Consider the following 18,558-nt stretch of genomic DNA (forward strand, 5'->3'; position numbering starts at 1 on the left):
GCAGACCATGGCCCATTCTGACCTTCAGGCTTGGGCTTGCCCAGGACCCGCAGCACCTCGGCGTTGGTGGGGTTCTGGCCCAGGGCCCGCAGCACATCCCCGCACTGCCCGTAGGTGATCTTCATCTCTCCAGTTGGAGTACGGTCAAACAATGAAAAAGCCTCTTTGAACTCTGCAGAGAGGAGATACAGCTGCAGCCTCCTGGGCCTAAGTGAAGGTGGTGGCTGGTGGCTGATCAGCCTCCACCCAGGGTTGAAAAGTAGGTCAGCGTGGTTGTTAAAATACTTCAATACATCCCCTCGGCTACCTTCCAACTTCTGACAACTAAAGAGCCAGCCTGGCCCAGCAGGGGTCTCCAAGATCACCTCCATCCCTGGTCCTGGAATATCTTCTGATCACTCAGTTGTTCAACAATTTCAATGTCTCCTGTCTCCATCCCTCCCTGCCTTTCCTTCCCTGGTGCAGGTGAGGTTCTTGATTGCTGAAAATGGCAGGGAAGTAAACATAGCAGTCGAGTGGGAATCAGGAACCCTGGGTTCTCAGCTCTGCCACGAGGCACAGGATAAACCCAGCTGGGTCTCAGTTTCCTTGAGCCAACACACAGGGAGTAAAGACTCCATCCCACCAACCCTTCCAAGTTACTGACTGTCAAAGGAGGTGGCAACATATAGAAGCACTTTGCAAAGGCTGTTCCAGAGCCAGCTATTAATCCGAACTGCATGTTCCAGGTTGAAGGACCCTTCCAGGTCACAGGATATGACCTTACAGGCAGACCACCCTATCTCTGCCCTGACCCACATGCAGCTTTGGGCAAACTACTAACCTTTCTGAGCCCTTGCTTTCATAGTCCTAAATGGGGATACAATGTCCCCCTGAGTGGAGTGCTGGGAGGATTACACAATATGCCAAGCAGGGCGTCTAGCACGTGGTAAATGAATCAACAAAGGGTGATAATTATTATATATACCAGTTCTGAAGCCAGTACAGAATTATAGGGATTGGATTTCCCAAAGGTATTAACACAGGCAAATGAGGGGCAAGGTCAAATTAAGGCACTGTCAGGTCTTTTACAAAGAACCTCAATTCCTCAGTAATTTGTACTCAACCAATTCATTACTGGGGATAATTTGGACTGGGATTAGCATTGAAGTTACTTATATTTACTAAGCAGATTAAGAGTTTAAACCGAGGTATGCATAAAGCACTTACAAGAAAAGCTGTTTTTAAGCCTAAATCCTTTAGAAATACATATTTACTTAGAGGCTGCATATGGATTACTTACAAATCATTCCACATATCAAAGCAAGTTCCCCAAATCTACTTGTGACTCTTTATTAGATTTCAAATGCATTTAAAAGATATAAAAGTGGATGTCTTTAACATTACTGAATAATTGAGCTCAATTTCTATTTCCATTGCTTGCTAACTGTGTGACCCTGGACAAGTAAATATTTAACCTCTCTACAACTTCTCTATAAATGGTTCCTACCTCATTGGGTCCTTGTGAGAATGAAATATAATGTATGTTAAAACCTTAACACATGTCTGGCACATAGCAAATGCTCAAAAAATACCGTTATTATCTTACTGAGCTAATCCCAATTTCACCACTTAACTGTATAGCCTGGGTCAAGTCACTTAACTTGGCTGAACCTTGGTTTCCTCCTCTGTAAAAAGGAAGTATTATCTACCTTCTTCTTAAAGGATTTTTTTTGTATACATATATTATATTTTATAACAAAAAAAGGTAAAAAAAATCACAGGCAGTTATAGTAATATTAGATAAAATAAATTCTTGAAATAAAAAATTTGAACATATTTAGTAACAAAGCTCACTATTATAGAAAAGTTGATATTTGCAATAACTTTTTACTTGGTATTTTGAGAATGCACACAGTTTTGATAGTTAATCAAGTGGTATTTAAAATACTGTTTAATATTTAGAATTCAAGAAACCCTGATATCTGTACTTATAGATCTTTTCCTTCATTGTTTTAATTTTTTTTTCTCTTTTTAAATTTTTTTATTGTATAGTATAACATACATACAAAGCAAAGAAATAAAAAAGCAATAGTTTTCAAAGCACTCTTCAACAAGTAGTTACAGGACAGATCCCAAAGTCTGTCATGGGCTACCATACGATCCTCTCAGATTTTTCCTTCTAGCTGCTCCAGAATATAGGAAGCTAGAAGGCCTAAATATCTTTTTATCATCACAATCAACTTTTTTCCCTTATTTTTTTGTGAAAAATAACATGTATACAAAAAGCAATAAATTTCAAAGCACAGCATCACAATTAGTTGTAGAACAGATTTCAGAGTTTGACATGGGTTATAATTCCACATTTTTGGGTTGTTACTTCTAGCTGCTCTAAGATACTGGAGACTAAAAGAGGTATCAATTTAATGATTCAGCATTCATATTCATTTGTTAAATCCTGTCTTCACTGTATAACTCCACAATCACCTTTGATCTTTCCATCCCTCTCTTTAGGGATGTTTGGGCTATGGCCATCCTAACTTTTTCATATATAGAAGGGTCTGTCACTAATATGGGGTAGGGAGATGGAACTATCTGATGTTTTGGAGAGGCTGGTCCCTCTAGGTTTCAGGACTTACTGGACCAGGGACCCATCTGGAGATTGCAGGTTTCTGGAAAATTATTCTAGTGCTGGAACCCTTGTGGAATCTTATATATTGCCCTAGATGTTCTTTAGGATTGGCTGGAATGGTCCTGGTTGCGGTCTGGCAAGTTATGATAGGCAGCAAGGTCGACCTGAAGCTTGTGTAAGGGTAACCTCTAGAGTAGCCTCTATTTGAACTCTCTACCACTGATACTTTATTATTTACACTTCTTTTCCTCTTATTTAATTTTAAATTGTTTTATGAAACATATTGTACAAACAGGCTTTATGATGATTACTTAGATATTTTTTTAATATGCCTATGGATAAACTAAGTTATCCATTTTAGATGGCTAAGATTTCCATTTGTTAATTGCAAACATATTTATATCTTCATATTTTCCTGAAATCAGGAAACTATAAAACATAGGTCATTACCATAGCAAAACAGATTATTTGTAAGAACTTTCTACTTGATATTTTGAAAACATTCACTGTTTTGACAGTTGGTCAAATGGTATTTAAGTTAGTGTCTAATACTTAGAATTTAAGAACTTTGCTATCTAAATTTGTAAATTTTTTCCCTGTTGTCTTAATTTTAAATTGGTTTATGAAACTTACTGCACAAACACAGGCTTTACAATGATTATATGGATACTTTATTTAAATATGCCTATGGATAAGCTAACTAAGTGTGATATATATCCAGTATATTATTAAATGAAAAAAAGTACAGAAGAGTATGTATCACATGGCTCAATCTGTGTAAACTTATATATACACACATATGTACATATACATTCTGATATATCACAATACTTTCTTCTCAAAGGATACCTAAAGACCTGTTAACTAGTTGTCTTGGGGAAAGGAATCAGCATGAAGGTAAAATAAGGGGAAAAAAACCTATTATTTTTTATTATTTACTTTTAAAAAGTAAATGATTTTTTTAAAATAATTTCAAAATATACTTTTTTAAAGAAAAGTATTTTTTAGTTTGTGCATGTACTAATTTAATTTTAAAAATATAGTGTATGAAGTGGGCAATGGTGTTGCAGTGGCAGAGTTCTCACCTGCCATGTGGGAGACCTGGGTTCGTTTCCCAGTGCCTGCCCATGTAAAAAAAAAAAAACAAAAAACATAGTGTGTGTTTAAAATCAGGGGGTTGGACCTGATGATTTTTCAAGATCCCTTCTAATCCATATGATTTTATGTCCTGGAGTGATTTGATGGGAGAAACAGAGGGATCAATTACAATGAAAGCGAGTCCTGTTTTACAGTGGGGATTTGCGGATGTCACATAATGAAATATTTCATTCTCAAATATCAGACCCCTACACATGGGAAGTTAAGAGACAACAATATGGTTGGAGGATGGGAGATTTTAAGGCTTGTCTTGAAGCTGCATTTAACAACAGCTTATAGAAGATTGAGACAACGTAAGTTATTTCATCAAAGGTAGGGAGAGGTAGTTGATGTAGATCACAGGCAGACTAGGACACCCCCAAGTCACCCTTGACCCTGCCACTATTAGTGGGTGAGCATCTTAGCAAACTTGATGTTAGGGGAAGAGAAAGTTGGTAATCTAAGTAGGGCTTTCTAATGACAGGAACAGAAATGAGAGTTTCTACATATTTTAGACAGTAGATTTGAGAATGGGGATTTAAAAAAAAAGGCATTAGCATTTGTTATGCATCTGTTATGCTCCATGCAGTATGGCAGGGTGGCTGAGAGCAGAGGTCTGGAATCAGAATGCCAAAGTTTGAATTCTGGCTCTACCACTGACTGCCTGTATGAGACTGGGCAAGTTCCCAGCCACCCCCGCCCCGCCCTGCCACCTCTGTTTCTCAGTTTTCTCACTTATAAAATAGGGGTGTTAATAGTCTTTACCTCACAGAGTTATTTTAAGAACTAAATAAGTTATCCCATGGAAATTGCTTAGGACTGTGCCTAGCATGCAGATGGTACTCAAAATAGGTTTGCGATTGTTCTAGTTTGCTAGCTGCCGGAATGCAACATACCAGAAACAGAATGGCTCTTAAAAAGGGGAATTTAATAAGTTGCTAGTTTACAGTTCTAAGGCCCAGAAAATTTCCCAATTAAATCAAGTCTATAGAAATGTCCAATCTAAGGCATCCATGGAAAGATACCTTGGTTCAAGAAGGCTGATGAAGTTCAGGGTTTCTCTCTCAAGTAGCGAGCTCGGCATCATCTGCTTGCTTCTTCTCCTGGCTTCCTGTTTCATGAAGCTCCCCGGGAGGCATGTTCCTTCTTCATCTCCAAAGGTTGCTGGCTGGTGGACTCTCTGCTTCGTGGTGCTGCAGCGTTCTCTGCTCTCTTTGAATCTCCCATTCTCCAAAACGTTTCCTCTTTTATAGGACTCCAATAAACCAATCAAGTCCCACCCAAATGGGTGGAGACATGTTGTCACCTAATCCAACTTAACAACCACTCTTGACTAAATCACATCATCCAGGGAGATGATCTGATTACAGTTTCAAACATACAGTATTGAATAGGGATTATTCTACCTTTATGAAATGGGATTTTGATTAAAACATGGCTTTTCTAGGGGGCATACATCCTTTCAAACCAGCACATTCCAGGTATCTTTAGAGTACACACTTCTACAAGGAACATGCCTCCTAGGGAGTGTCATGAAACAGGGAGCCAGGAGAAGAAGCAAGCAGATGACAACATGTTTGCCATGTGCCCTTCCAAATGAGAGAGGAACCCTGACTGTGTTCACCATGTGCCTTTTCAGATGAGAGAGGAATTCTGACTGTGCTCACCATGTGCCCTTCCACTTAAGAGAGAAACCCTGAACTTCATTGGCCTTCTTGAACCAAGGTATCTTTTCCTGGATGCCTTAGATTGGACATTTCTATAGACTTGTTTAATTGGGACATTTTCTTGGCCTTAGAACTGTAAACCAGCAAATTATTAAATTCCCCCTTTTTAAAACCCATTCTGTGTCTGATATATTGCATTCCTGCAGCTAGCAGACTAGAACAGCGATGATGATGATGATGATGATGACAATGGCTGTTACTATTTTGACTCCTGCTCCTCCTCTTCTCCAGGATAGTGGGACAGAGAGGATAGTGGGGAGGTGAAGTTGTTGGTACTCACCTTCGATCTGGTCAGTAGTGAAGTCTATCTGTGGGGAGGGAAAACAGGACAGTGAGGGCTGGCACTGCTAAAGGCTTCCAAAGGGAACTAAAAATGGCTTCCACCGAAGTCTGGTCCCCTCTAGCAGGGGACTGCTGGGGAGGAAAGGAGACTGTGGGCTAACTGCAATAAATCAGTCTACCTAGAATGGTCCACTCTAAATTAAATATGGCCTCCTAAGCTCCCTCAATACTGCATATTAAGTGATGGCTCTGGGAGAGAGGGGAAGAGAAAGAGAAATATTCTGCTTGGACACCTCTAGAACCACACCACTAGAATTGATTTCTAGTCATGCCTTTATGTGTACCCTGTTACTTGAAGCCAGGTTTCCTACAGAGCAGGGATTTTATTTTTGATCATTAATGCCTGGCATATAGGAAGCACTCAATAAATATGAGTCATCATTTTAATTCAGGATCTTGTATATTACTTGATTGTTCTTATCCCCTCTCCCACCCCAGTCCTCTCTCCACTGATGGTGGTACCAGTCCTGGAGCATCTTTTTCATGTACCACCATTCCTGGTCCTAAGCCTACTGCTTGTGCTATGGCCATTCCATCTCCTCATATGTCCTCTGTTAATGAGGACCCTTGGAGGTAGCTGGCATGGGCCAGAGAGTGGGTAGGAAGTGTTTGTTCTAGGTTGGGAAGGATACTAGCCCAGGAGTGGACTTTGCTAAAGAGTGAGGGCAGAATGGGTTGTTTAGGGAAATTAAAGAAATCCCCCTAAGTAAAGGATGATTTGCATTAACTCTGAGGAAAAGGTGTGGTATGCCTTACTTCACAATGCTTTAAGCCCAGGAGCAAACATGTAAGAAAATGAATATAAAAACATCAAATCAGGTCATAGCCACACATATTAGATTTATGTTTACTTTTGCTCTATCTTTGGACAAAGAATCTTCTAAGCAAAGGAACTGAGTAAGTGCAATAGTAAGGGATATGACCCTCATGAAAGACACCTTTTCTTTTTTCCAAATTTAACAATTCCCACGATTGGAAAATTCAAACATGGCAAAGAGAAGCACAATTAGCAGCAATAAACAGGGGCGTCCAGGAGCATGAATGGAGGGAAATGATAGGCTGAGGGAAGGGTCTTATGTCACTAAGAAGCTACTGCCCAGATGCCAGAGACTAGGCCTGGTGGAGGCTGCCCAGTTGGAATGGTACTTAACCAGAATAAATCAGAGATAAAACTGAAGAAGGATCCTGAGGCAGGGAGATGGTCAGCTTTTCTTGCCAAGCTCTGCCCAGAGAGGGAGCAATATATAACCTAGGAAAACTTTCAGGTAATTTCAAGATCTTACACAATATCTGTTTCCCCAGTCTGCTCAACCAAGTCCAGGGGAGGCAACTCCCTCCATCTCTTAGCCAAGCCAGCTCTGCTTAACCCTTGTCCCTTGTAGGGGATTACTATGGATCAATGCTGGGGCCCCGGCATAACAATCACAGGGTCCCTGGACAGGGATGTGGGGAAGAATCCTGAAGGGCCAGGGAAGATCATACAATTAGAGGCCTGGGTTTTTTGTTTCCCTACATACCAGTCACAGATCCTAGTCCTGGGTTCTTATTTGGCCTGATTCCCTACCACAACCAGCCCTGCTAAGGGCTGAGATCCCTAGGGGCCCACCACTCCCAACTAGTTATTAATAGCTCTTCATACCAGTAGCCACTTGACCTCTTACATTCTGGTGCCAAGGCTTAAAACTGCTTCACTCTCCAATGGCTTCTGGCCCCTCCCTCCTCGGTCCCCCCTCCCAGTTCCATTCCTTCAGCAGCTGGGCCAGATAGCTGGGAAGCCTTAAATGACTGAGTCAGCAGGCAGGGGCTCCATCAGCTCAAGGAGAGGAACACTCCACTATGAAGGGAGTAGAGCAGAAAGGGAACAGGACTGGGGAGACAGAGAGACCCAGGCCCAGGTTTCTCACCAGGTTAGAGAGAGGTCTCAGCCTGGGACGGGCCAGTCCTCTGCATACTCCAGATGGGAGCTCAGACTGAGGCTACAGCAGGAGGAACCTATCTGGGTAGGGAAAGAGGATAGAAAGGGCCAGTCTCCTCTCATCTTATCCTCAGTTCTCCTGCCCCTCTCAGGCCCCAGCACATCAGGGAACATGCTCCCAGAACTCAGCTCCAACTGCTTACATCACTCATTGCAAGCTGCATTGCCTGTTATCATTGTGTCTTTTCTCCATAAAGATATAAGACCTCCAAACTTTCCACAATGGTGGCCCCTACTGTGCCTTAAAAAAAGTTGTAAAGTTGGTTGGTTGCACTTCCCCACCATTCCCAATTCCCCTGAGCTAATATGGGGTGACAGTGCAGAGCTTCCTCAGACAGTGTATCAACCTATTCTTGAGGGAAAAGGCCTACAACCCTAGATGGCATTCCCCAGCCCCAGTATCTGCTCCACTGCCCCATGGAATTTTAATTCAGGGCATGAAGACCACAGCCCTCATTCGAGTCTAGCCCCCATCAATTGAAGTAGATTCCTAACTCCAGGGCAAACAGGATCTTGAATGTCATCCTCACTCCCCTCCCATGGCTGTGCCTCACTCACCTTTATACTCTTGGGGTCAAATGCAGGTTCTTTGGGGGCTTCGGGGGCTGGGGCAGGAGTAGAGGCTGCCGCTGGGGCTGCCTTGGCTGCCTCCTTCTTAGGCTCTGGCTTCTTGGGAGGCATACTACCCTGTTGGGGTCTTTCGTGGAGGTGGCACCTAAGAAGGAAGCAAGAGATGCAGTGCCTGAGAGATGAGATGGGAGACTGGGCTGCCTCCTTCCCCTTTTATCCAGGCAGGAGCCCCCACAGAGGGGCTGGGTAAGAGCAAGAGCAACTGCTGCTGACTATAAAAGGAAGAAACACCAGCAGGGTACAGCTGACAACTGTGTATTGTCACCAGGTTTGGGGCTACCAGCCCCTCCCTCTCTTCCCACACCTCAAACTTCTGATGGCCTCCACCTCTGGGACAGGCTGACCCCTTCCTACCAATTGGTGGACACCTAGAAGGGCCAGGAAAACAGACCCTCTCAAAAATGCCAGAGTCTGGCCAGGGAGATGAGCTGACCTGAGCAGTTGATAACCCTCACACAAAGCCCAGGGCAGCATGAGGCTTTTTTTAGCTCTTCCTGAGCAGGGGCAGCCCACTGCACATTCCTTTTAAGCCAAGATCCTTTAAGCTGAGATCCACTGTGGGCCCTCAGCTCTGTTTGAGGCTCAGCTCTCTAGCTTGAAGCTCTGAGCAACAGCTGGTTCAGCCAACCCACACTGTCCCACACTGTCCCACGGTCGCCCACGAGGCAGGATGAAATCCTCCATTTTCTAGAGCAGGCATCCCAGGAACTCAAATCCATTGTTCTGCTGCCCCCACCAACCTCAATCATTCCACAAGTTTTGACCACTTAATAAGTAATTGCTTAGTGCAGGTGAGAAGCAGAGTCAGCAGGATCGAGGGCCAGAAAATTTGTAGTCTAGTTTTTACTCTACCTCTAAGTCATTCTGTGTCCTCTGTACTCTGTGTGTGTGTGTACCAGGCACTGCTAGGTATTATTCATATAGTATCTCGTTAGATCCTCATCACAATCCTATAAAGTAGATACTATAACTACCCCCATTTTACACACCAGGAGTTTGGGTTGAATACCTTAGGCAAGGTGAGTCAGCTAATTACTTTGGGCTGGGATTACCCAGGTGTGTCTGATTCTAAATTGAATTTATATTATAATCCCATTTATAGGGGGAAAATGAGTGTTCATCAAAAAAGTCACTATGGGTACACACTAAACTGTTAAAAGGAGATACCCCTGGGGATTTGGTGGATGAGGACAGAAGGATAGGAGCAATTTTCAGTTTTTAACTTTTTTCACTTCTTGTATTAATGGAAATTTTTGTAACAAACATGCATTGTTTTGCAGAGTTAAAAGCCAATCAAATGTTCAGAAAAACAACTAAAACCTTTATCCACTGCAAAGAACTCTCTTAAACTGAATATTTAGGCCCTGAAAGTTCAGAAGATAAAGAAGAGTAAAGCTGGGAGAAGCAGAAAAGCCACCTTGCCTTTCTAGGTCCAGTTTCCTCACCTAAAAATGAGATTACTAGACTGCATGACATCTGATCTCTGTTGGCTTCCAAGCCTGCAATTCTAGGTGCTCTGGAGCTAATGTCTGTCTGTGCCCCAGTTCCTCAAGCTTAAGCTCCATATCCAAGATCATTCATTTCAGAACCAAAAGGAACCTCAAAGACCATCTTGTCCCACCCCATTTTATAGGTGTGGAACTAAGTCCCAGGGAATTTCTGAGCTGCGTCAAGACATTAGGGTATTCACTGTCAGCGCTGGGCCACGTAATTCTGACTTCAGGTGTGCGGTGTTCTCTTCTCCCACACTGCCCCTTCTACAGCCCGTGCAGGTGCTCCGCATTGGTGGACAGAGAAGCCTTCAAAGGAATCCAAGATAGGAAAATGGGCCAGAACTTTCCCAAGGTGATACCAGAGCAAGGCCAGAGCCCAGACCCTCAGCCAGTCCTCCTGGTCCTGAGTTGTGACGGCTGCTACTTTACTCTTTTTGCCTTACCTCTTCGTTTGTCTTATGACTTACCTTCTTCCTTCCTTCTCTCCCATCAGTCCTGACTCCTTGTACCTCTGCTTGTATTCTTCCATATTCCTGGTCTGCTCTCTCCCTGGCCCACTGCATTCCCCCAAAAGGGCTTAAGGGCTCAGCCTGCTGGTGATGAGAAAAGAGAACAAAGAGGAAGACCAGTCCCTCCTCTCTCCTTCCCCTCCCCCTGCCCCACTCTCCCTTCCTGGACAAGCTGTACCGCAGGGTCTGTACAAAGATACATAAAGTGAGGTTTCTGTAGAAACCTGTAGGAAGCTGGAGGTTAGAAGCTGGAAGGCCCAGGAACAAGTCCTGACTTTGCTAGCCACTTTCCCTCTCTGGACCTCAGCCTGGATACCTCTAAAATAAGAGATAATGAGGAGTTTTCAAACTGCATTCCACAGAATCCTGAAGCTGCACCAACATGCTTCTGGGTGCAAGGGATGTAGAGAGGCCAGGACTTGGAGATCCCCCACCCCTGCCACTTCAACCAACCACTTCAAAAAACCACTCCTGGTGTTTTATATGCTGGGGTTCTCATGATCATTTTAAGAAACGATTCCATAGTTTAAACTTTAGAAAACAATGAACGAATGAGATGTTCTCAAATGTCTTCAGGCAGCATTTTTTTTTTTTTTTTTTTTTTTTGTATAGGCAGACTCAAACCTGGGTCTCCGGCATGACAGGCGAGAACTCTACTTCCAGGTGGGAGATTTTTCATTTCCCTTCTCTCTTTCTTTTTAATTTTTTTTTTAATTCTAAGGATAAGCAAGATATCAAATCTGTACTAGGAATAGATTTATGAGATGAGGGAACAGGGAAAGCAAAACGGGGTTCCAGGGGCATCTAAAAACAGTCTATGGGTTTTGGAGACAGAGAAGTGTAGGTCTGAATCTGGATTTGCTCCTTCCATAAACTGCCAGTGCCCTCAGGACCTTCATCAGTAAACATTTCCTTCTTAAGTTATTGTGAAATTTATATGAAATAAAGTAAGTAAAGCACCACAAACAACCCCAGGCACATAGGGAAAAAATTCATAGATGTTAATTTCCTCTGCTTTCTCAGGCAGATGAACTTAGAGGTGCGCCCAGGTTTCTCAGATTTCCCAGAAGGAACTCAATGACAGGGACCCACACGGAGGGTGGGACAAGATGAGGTTGCAGCGGGTGAAAGGATTGTGAGGTATGGTTTTAGGAATGCAGAAGAAGGGGCAGGGGGCAAGGGGTGGAGGAGGGAGAATGGCAGCAACTGGGAACCCAGAGTGTGAAATATTTGTGGCTCAGAAAGCATGTGTCAGGTCCCTGGGGCCAGGCAGCCACTCAGAAGAGGAGTCGGCCTGCCTGAAACCTTGGACCATGGGTGCAGAGGGGAAGGAGACCCGCCTCAGGTTAGTTTCTTCTTCTCTTTGAGCAAGTCCAGCTAAATGAGGGTCTGGCACTTCAGGGGCAACTAAAAGAGAACCGTGGCTTCAGAGAAAGAGGCATGCATCAGGGATCAAGACATCTGATACCAGCCTTTATATTAAAGCTCATGACACCCCCAAAAGTTAGAGATTTCATTTGCTTATGGTCCTCATTCTGTCTCACGGTCATCTTCAAATCTTGTCTACCTAGAGTATCCTTTACAGGGCCTATAAGACATGTCACCTACCAGAGAGAAGGAAAAGGAAGGCAGGAGCATTGAGAGGTAAGTACTTGGTGGGTCCTGGCAGCCCCACCAGGAGATGCCTAGGAGAGGCGTCAGTGGTTTCCTGAACCAAAGTGCTCTGGCACATCCAATGCTCCTGCTGGAAGGACTTCAAACTCAGAATATGGAAAACACAGGACAGAATTTCACACCAGCTAGGTTACATCAGATGTCAAATTAGGAGACAAATGCAGAGGAGAACTGACAGTAGCCCTCATTTGGGCTGGACTGGGCACACACTCCCCCTTTTCCTCCCATCACCTTTCACCACTCAGGGCCTGTGTCCTGTGTGAGAGAGATCCATGAGCATCTCCTGCCTAGGATCAAATGCTGCTGACAACAGACCTAGCTATTAATGCCTTGTCCCTGTTACCCTCCCTCCCTTCCTCTGGCCAATGGCTCATAAGCCTGGGCATCACGGAGCAGGGGCCTGGCAAACCTTATGTTAATCTGTTCCATAGAGGGTACTGGGTAAACCGGGCTTTGCTGCAAGGCAGAGGTTTAGAGGACGCACTCAGGAGCTGGACTGTCTGAGTTAGAGCCCTAATTCGGTTACTTCCCAGGGCAGCTTAGTTAACCTCTTTAAGTCTCAGTTTTCTGATCTGTAAAATGGAGTTGCTAATATCAACCTCAAAGGCTGTTTATGAGGATTAAACAAGTTATACAGAGGTACATGCTTAGAACAGTGTCTAGCACAGAACAAGTGCTCAAAATACTTGTGTAGGTCCTAATTGAACTAGTGTGACTTATGCTCCCTTCCCCAAGATCAAGAATGATAAAGAGAGAGAACCAGGAAATGAAGAAGACTGTGAGAAAACTCTGGGTAAAGGAGAAGGACTGTTTTGACCTGGCATTTGTGTAGTCGGGGGTGGCTCTGGTTTGGGGCAGGAGGTAGCCAGGTCTGGCTGTGGCATGATAAAAAATAAAAGAAGCTCTTGGGGTTCTGATGTCTTTTCCTCCACCATTGTCTTGGAATACGGTGCCACTCTGTCACCTGCCATTACTCACACCTCTGGTCCAGGCATTGGGAAGGGTCATATCAAGGGCTCAGCAGGAGCACTGTACTTCTGAGGAGTTCATCAAAACAGGTGGGCACAACCTCACTTTGGGCAATTGTTTCTCCTTCTCATCCCCTCTAAACTCCCAGGGCAAGAAAACTGAAATCTAAGAAGTGCTTTTCCCTAAGGGTAATTCTTCTGGGGTGAGGATAGGTGTGTGACATGAGGAGTTATTTTGTGGGTTGGGCACGACTGACTTGGGAGTTTGGATGCCTGGGGTTGTCAGTCTTAGGGTTCATCCAAGCCCCATCCCTCACCCCTGATCTCAATGGCACTGGTATGTACTGTTGACAGAGCAACCTACATTTTGCCCAGGGCCAAAATGACGAGACAGGTGAGGAGCACAACTAATTCAAAAGAGATGAGTTCTTTGATTATAAATTCTACTTTAAGCAGAAATATGACAACAGACACATCAAGATTTTTAAAGTAGCCTAATAAACATACTAAAAGTGATAAAGGAAAATATCAAAATGACACCAGAACAAGAAAACATAAAGAACTGAACAGAAATATCAAATATTAAAAATGTAATAGTCGATAATAAGAAAAAACTTTAAAAAGCAAACATATATTAAGTATGAAACTACTAAAATAGGGCATCCAAAAATTTCTTTTGTTGTTCCCAAACAAACAAAACAAGCAGAAACAAACAAATGTAAAACCAAACCAAAAAATAAAAATTCAACAAATGGTGCTGCTATAAAGGAGATACTCACATGGAAAGAGAATGAAATGTGACCCCCGCCACACAACATACAAAAGAAAAAAAGAAAAGAAATCTACAGTTCTGAATAGGGATTAAAGATCCTCCACAAGATGGATCAAGATTAAAACATGGGTTTTCTTGGGTAATAATCCTTTCAAACCAGCACAGCTGGCTATAGTGGGTGTTGTTTGGATGAGATGGGGGAATCAGATAAAAGGGAACAAAAAAATGAATAAATAAGTGAAAAAAAAAACCCCACCACAACAAATACCAGAGAGGTCTCGCGTGGACCATTGATGAAAGAAGGCCATAAATCTAGGAGAATGATTACCCTAAACCTCTGTATCTGAGATTCCCACTCACCAAGGAGGGAGGATAAAAGCAATGAATAACCTGAAGGCTCAGTGACCATTAAGACCCAGATCACCAAAGGCAAAGGCAGAAAAGGAGTACAGAGGTACCTAAAATAAAAATTTTCAGGACCATGGTGGCACTGGCTCTTAGAGCACTTTAAATCATCCTGCAGACTTCATTTTCTCAGCTACTTTAGCATAGGTGGAGAATGCTGCCTATGTTTGGCCCAGTCACTCAAGAATCCTTTTAAATGGTTGATGCTACTTTCTGTGCTAAGACTAAGGCAGTGCCACCTAGTGACATATCTGTGAACTGAACTATGTGAGGAGGACGCTGGGAGGGGCTCAAAAACGGTAGATTATTGTCTGCCTGAGAACCTAAGGCAGAGGGCAGGACAGCTGGTGTTCAGCAAAGCAATTGCTTAGCTGAAAAGCAGCAGAGCAAGCAGGAATCCTTACCAGTCATCCAAACATCCTGACAGCTGTGAGGAACTTTACAGGCCCAGAGAGAGGAGAGGGTGACTTTCCCAAGGTCACACTGTGAGTCATGGCTGACCTGAGATTAGCTGCCAGGACTTTACTTTTCTAGGCCTGGGCTCTTTCCCTAATACCACTCTAAGGTAGGAGTGGGAGCTGGTGGAGCTGGTATGGGTTTCCTGCTGTAGATGGCTGGCCCCCAAGAGGGCAAGGAGAGAAGGAAATGTCACTGAAGGAGATGACGTTGGCACCCACAGTACGGGTAACTATCAATAAGGAAAGGAGGCTCAAAACCTTAGCAGGCACTTTTCTTGACATTTTGGAGATACGCTTTTAATGCTGAGGATAATTCTTTTTTTTTTGTTTTTGGTTTCCCTTTCTGCCAACTTCCTCTTTTACTCCTGAATTCTGATTTCCTCCCTAGCACTCCACTTCTCTGTGGCTAGATCTAATTATCTTGTCCCTGGGTCATCTGTCACTGACCCTTCTCTCCTTTATCTCTATACTCTCTTCTTTGCTGAGTTCATCAAGATTATGCTCTTTCTTTCATCCAACCAACACTTGAGCACCTACCGCATGTAAGTATTTGCTAAGATAAATAAAAGGCCAACCCTGGACCTCATCCAGGAGGACGTAAACAGATAAATTGTTTTAATATAACAATAAATACTGCCACAAAAATGTTTACAAGGATTATATAAACAAAAAAAAAGGATACATTTAGTTCTGCCTGAAAAATGGGTATCTCCAGCCCCAACTTCTTTCCCAAATTGAAGTTCCACATTCTCAATTGACCTTTGGACATTCTCACTGGGAGCACTTTAAACTCAGTATATTTTAAATCTAATTCATCTTTAATCTCCAAAAACATACATTTAAAACACCAAACACAAGTGGCAACAACAACATCAACAATTAAGTCTATTCAAGGCAACCATAGTCTGTTCTCAAGACTGAAATGTAACCAAATCTGTGTTTAATCCATTGCTCCACAATATATCTAGAGAAAACGTTTTACCTAGAACCTAGAAAAGGGAGAAACAAAGAATCTATTATTTGGAGGCTGCCCTCTCTAGATGATACAAATATTTTTAACCACCAGTCAGGCATATATGTTCCTTCTGAGGAAAGGAGTCAGCTTGTAAAATCACTCTTTTGGTTCTTAATCTTTCTCCCTAAAAGCCTTCTAGTTCAAATGTTAATTATCAAGTGCTATAATCTCCCATAGTAGAAGGAATTGGATAAGAATATTTCTCACTTTAAATGAGTAACTTGGTACAGTTTTCATATTCTGTTTTCAGATTCAACTACCTAGGATCCTAGAATCATGGAAATTTAGAGCTGCCTATCCTCTGTAGCAAACTTTTTGCTGTATTTCTGGCTCTCCATTTTCTCCCTCCTCCAATTTATATAACCCTCAGCTGTTATCATAATCTTTCTCAAATTCCATTTTCATGAGGTCACTCCCCAGCTCAATCACCACCAGTGACTCCCTAGGTCTACTTTATCAGATCTAAAATGATTGGCCTGAAACCTAAAGCTTTTAATCAACTGTCCCCATTTCAACCAAGCTTATTCAGTCTCCACTCTAGGCAAGCTGTTTTCTTTACTGTCCTCTTGCCACCACTAGCTTCTTTCTGCCCTGTGCCTTTGATTCTGCCCTGCCCCTCCTGGCCATCAGCCCATGTAGTACATCTCAGAGCTCACCTAACCAAAATGCATTATCTAATCAGCCCCAACACGCCAAACACCATACCACCTTAACTTTAAATCCCTCAAAGACTTCTATGCCAGAAGTTCTCTGGGTCCATAAAGGGAGAGTCAAAAAAGCATCAAGTTTAGAACAATAAGACATAAAATTAAATAGTCAAGTCACTCAATTATCATTCTAAAAATATTCATCGATTCATAATATTTTAATATCTTCTTATAATTTTTATGCAGAGCACAGTGTTAGCTGATGGGGACATCATGGCGAGTTTAAATCTCTGCCTTTATGGAGCTCATATTAAACAAGTGCAATTAAAATTGCCATATACACTATGAAAGAACAAAAATGCCATTTGAAAGTATTATGTATCTACCAGTTTGAATCTACGGTGGACCCTAGAAAAGCCATGTCCTTTAATCTTCATTCAATATTGCTGGGTGGGAACATTTTGATTGTTTCCATGGAGATGTGACCCATCCAATTGTGGGTGGTAACTTTTGATAGATGATTTCCATGGAGGTGTGTCTCAACCCATGAAGGTGGAGTTGCTTACTGGAATCCTTTAAAAGAGGAAACATTTTGGAGAGAGTCTCTTTTGGTAGAGCCAGGAGAAAGCCAGCAGACACCGCCATGTTCGCCATGTGTCCTTTCAGCTGAGAGAGAAACATTGAATGTCACCGGCCTTCTTGAAACAAGGTTTCTTTCCCCAGATGCTTTAAATTGGACATTTCTATAGACTTGTTTTAATTGGGACATTTTCTCAGCCTTAGAACTGTAAACTAGCAACTTATTAAATTCCCCTTTTTAAAAGCCATTTTGTTTCTGGTATATTACATTCCAACAGGCAGCAAACTAGAACAATGTATCCCCAGAAAAGCCATGTTTTAATCCGGATTTTGTACTGTAGAGTGAACAATTTTGAGTAGATTATCTCCAAGGGGTTGTGACCTGCCTAATTGTGGGTGTGACTTTTCAATTAGATGAAGATGTGACTCTACCCATTCAAGTTGGGTCTTGACTGGTTTACTGGATCCTTTAAAAGGGGAAACATTTTGAAGAAATCTCAGAAACGACAGAAAGAGCAGATGTAGATGCTTGGAGAACAGCTGCTTCAGAGAACAGAGATACAGATGTTTGGAGATGCTTGGAGTCCAGCAGACATTGCCCTGTGCCTTCCTATGAAATGCTAAGCAAGCCAGAACCTGGAGAGAGCCAAGGTAATCCAAGAGATGAAAGCCAGCCCCAGAGAAGCAAAGTGAGGAGCCCCCACAGAAACAGAGGCTGGAAGCAATGGAGCCCAGGAGCAAGGGACCAGCAGATGGCAGCCATGTGCCTTTCCACCTGACAGAGGTGTTCCAGACCCATCAGTCTTTCTCAAATTAAGGTATCTTTTAACTGGGTGCCTTAGTTTGGACATTTTCATAGGCTTAGAACTATAAACTTGTAACTTATTATATTCCCTTTATAAAAGCCATTTCATTTCTGACAGCAGTTTCCAAACTAATACACTGTGAGAGAGAACAATAGGATGGAGCTAATAATTTGGATTTGGTAGAACAGGGAATATTCTGAGAATGTGATATTGAAGAGGAGGCTTGCCAGATTAATAGAATTTAGTTGGTCAAAAAGTAAGGGGGGGGGGGCCACAGTGGCTCAGTGGCAGCGTCGCCTGCCGTTCCAGAGACCCGGGTTCGTTTCTCGGTGCTTGCCCATGTATTAAAGAAAAAGTAAGGGGGAGGCGGTGCAAGGGTAGTTCAGCAGTAGAATTCTCGCCTTCCATTAGGGAGACTCAGGTTCGATTCCCAGTCCATGTATGACCCCCCCGCCCCCCCAAAAAAATGAAAAAACAAACAAGCAAACAAAAATTCAACAAATAGTGCTGCAACAACAGGACACTCACATGAAAAAATAATGAAATGTGATCCCACCATATAGCATACAAAAAAAAAGTAAGGGAAAAGTGGTTTAGGAAGGAGTAATACATATAAATGCTTCTAATAATAATTAAGTATCTATTATGGATGTGATATTTGTCAAAGAACAATATAGACAAGTATAAGAGTTGACCTCTCTTAGGGAGCAAGACATAAATAAAATAATCAATCAATAAGAAACAGTAATAGGGACAGAATGAGACTCTATTTTTCATTAAACAAATAAAAACGAGCACCCATTATGTACC

At 42.6% G+C, this 18,558-nt stretch overlaps 1 protein-coding gene across 13 annotated transcripts in view; it reads right to left on the bottom strand.

Annotated features, from left to right (window-relative positions):
* The window catches only part of MYL4 (myosin light chain 4), a 35,515-nt gene that overhangs the window by 11,869 nt on the left and 5,088 nt on the right, over positions 1-18,558 (bottom strand). For 5 of the 13 annotated variants that reach the window (XM_077164020.1, XM_077164016.1, XM_077164015.1 and 2 more), the window contains exons 2-5: positions 10,383-10,508; positions 8,351-8,507; positions 5,756-5,783; positions 23-172 (exon numbers count right to left, since the gene is read on the bottom strand). In XM_077164020.1, the coding sequence (XP_077020135.1) occupies positions 23-172; positions 5,756-5,783; positions 8,351-8,507; positions 10,383-10,444 (397 nt within the window). In that variant the 5' untranslated portion in view covers positions 10,445-10,508. The remainder of the gene's footprint in view (positions 1-22; positions 173-5,755; positions 5,784-8,350; positions 8,508-10,382; positions 10,509-18,558) is intronic. The other 8 variants (XM_077164023.1, XM_077164025.1, XM_077164022.1 and 5 more) reach the window with 4 other exon arrangements.

Source organism: Tamandua tetradactyla, chromosome 6 (assembly GCF_023851605.1).
Source record: "Tamandua tetradactyla isolate mTamTet1 chromosome 6, mTamTet1.pri, whole genome shotgun sequence".
Taxonomy (NCBI): domain Eukaryota; kingdom Metazoa; phylum Chordata; class Mammalia; order Pilosa; family Myrmecophagidae; genus Tamandua; species Tamandua tetradactyla.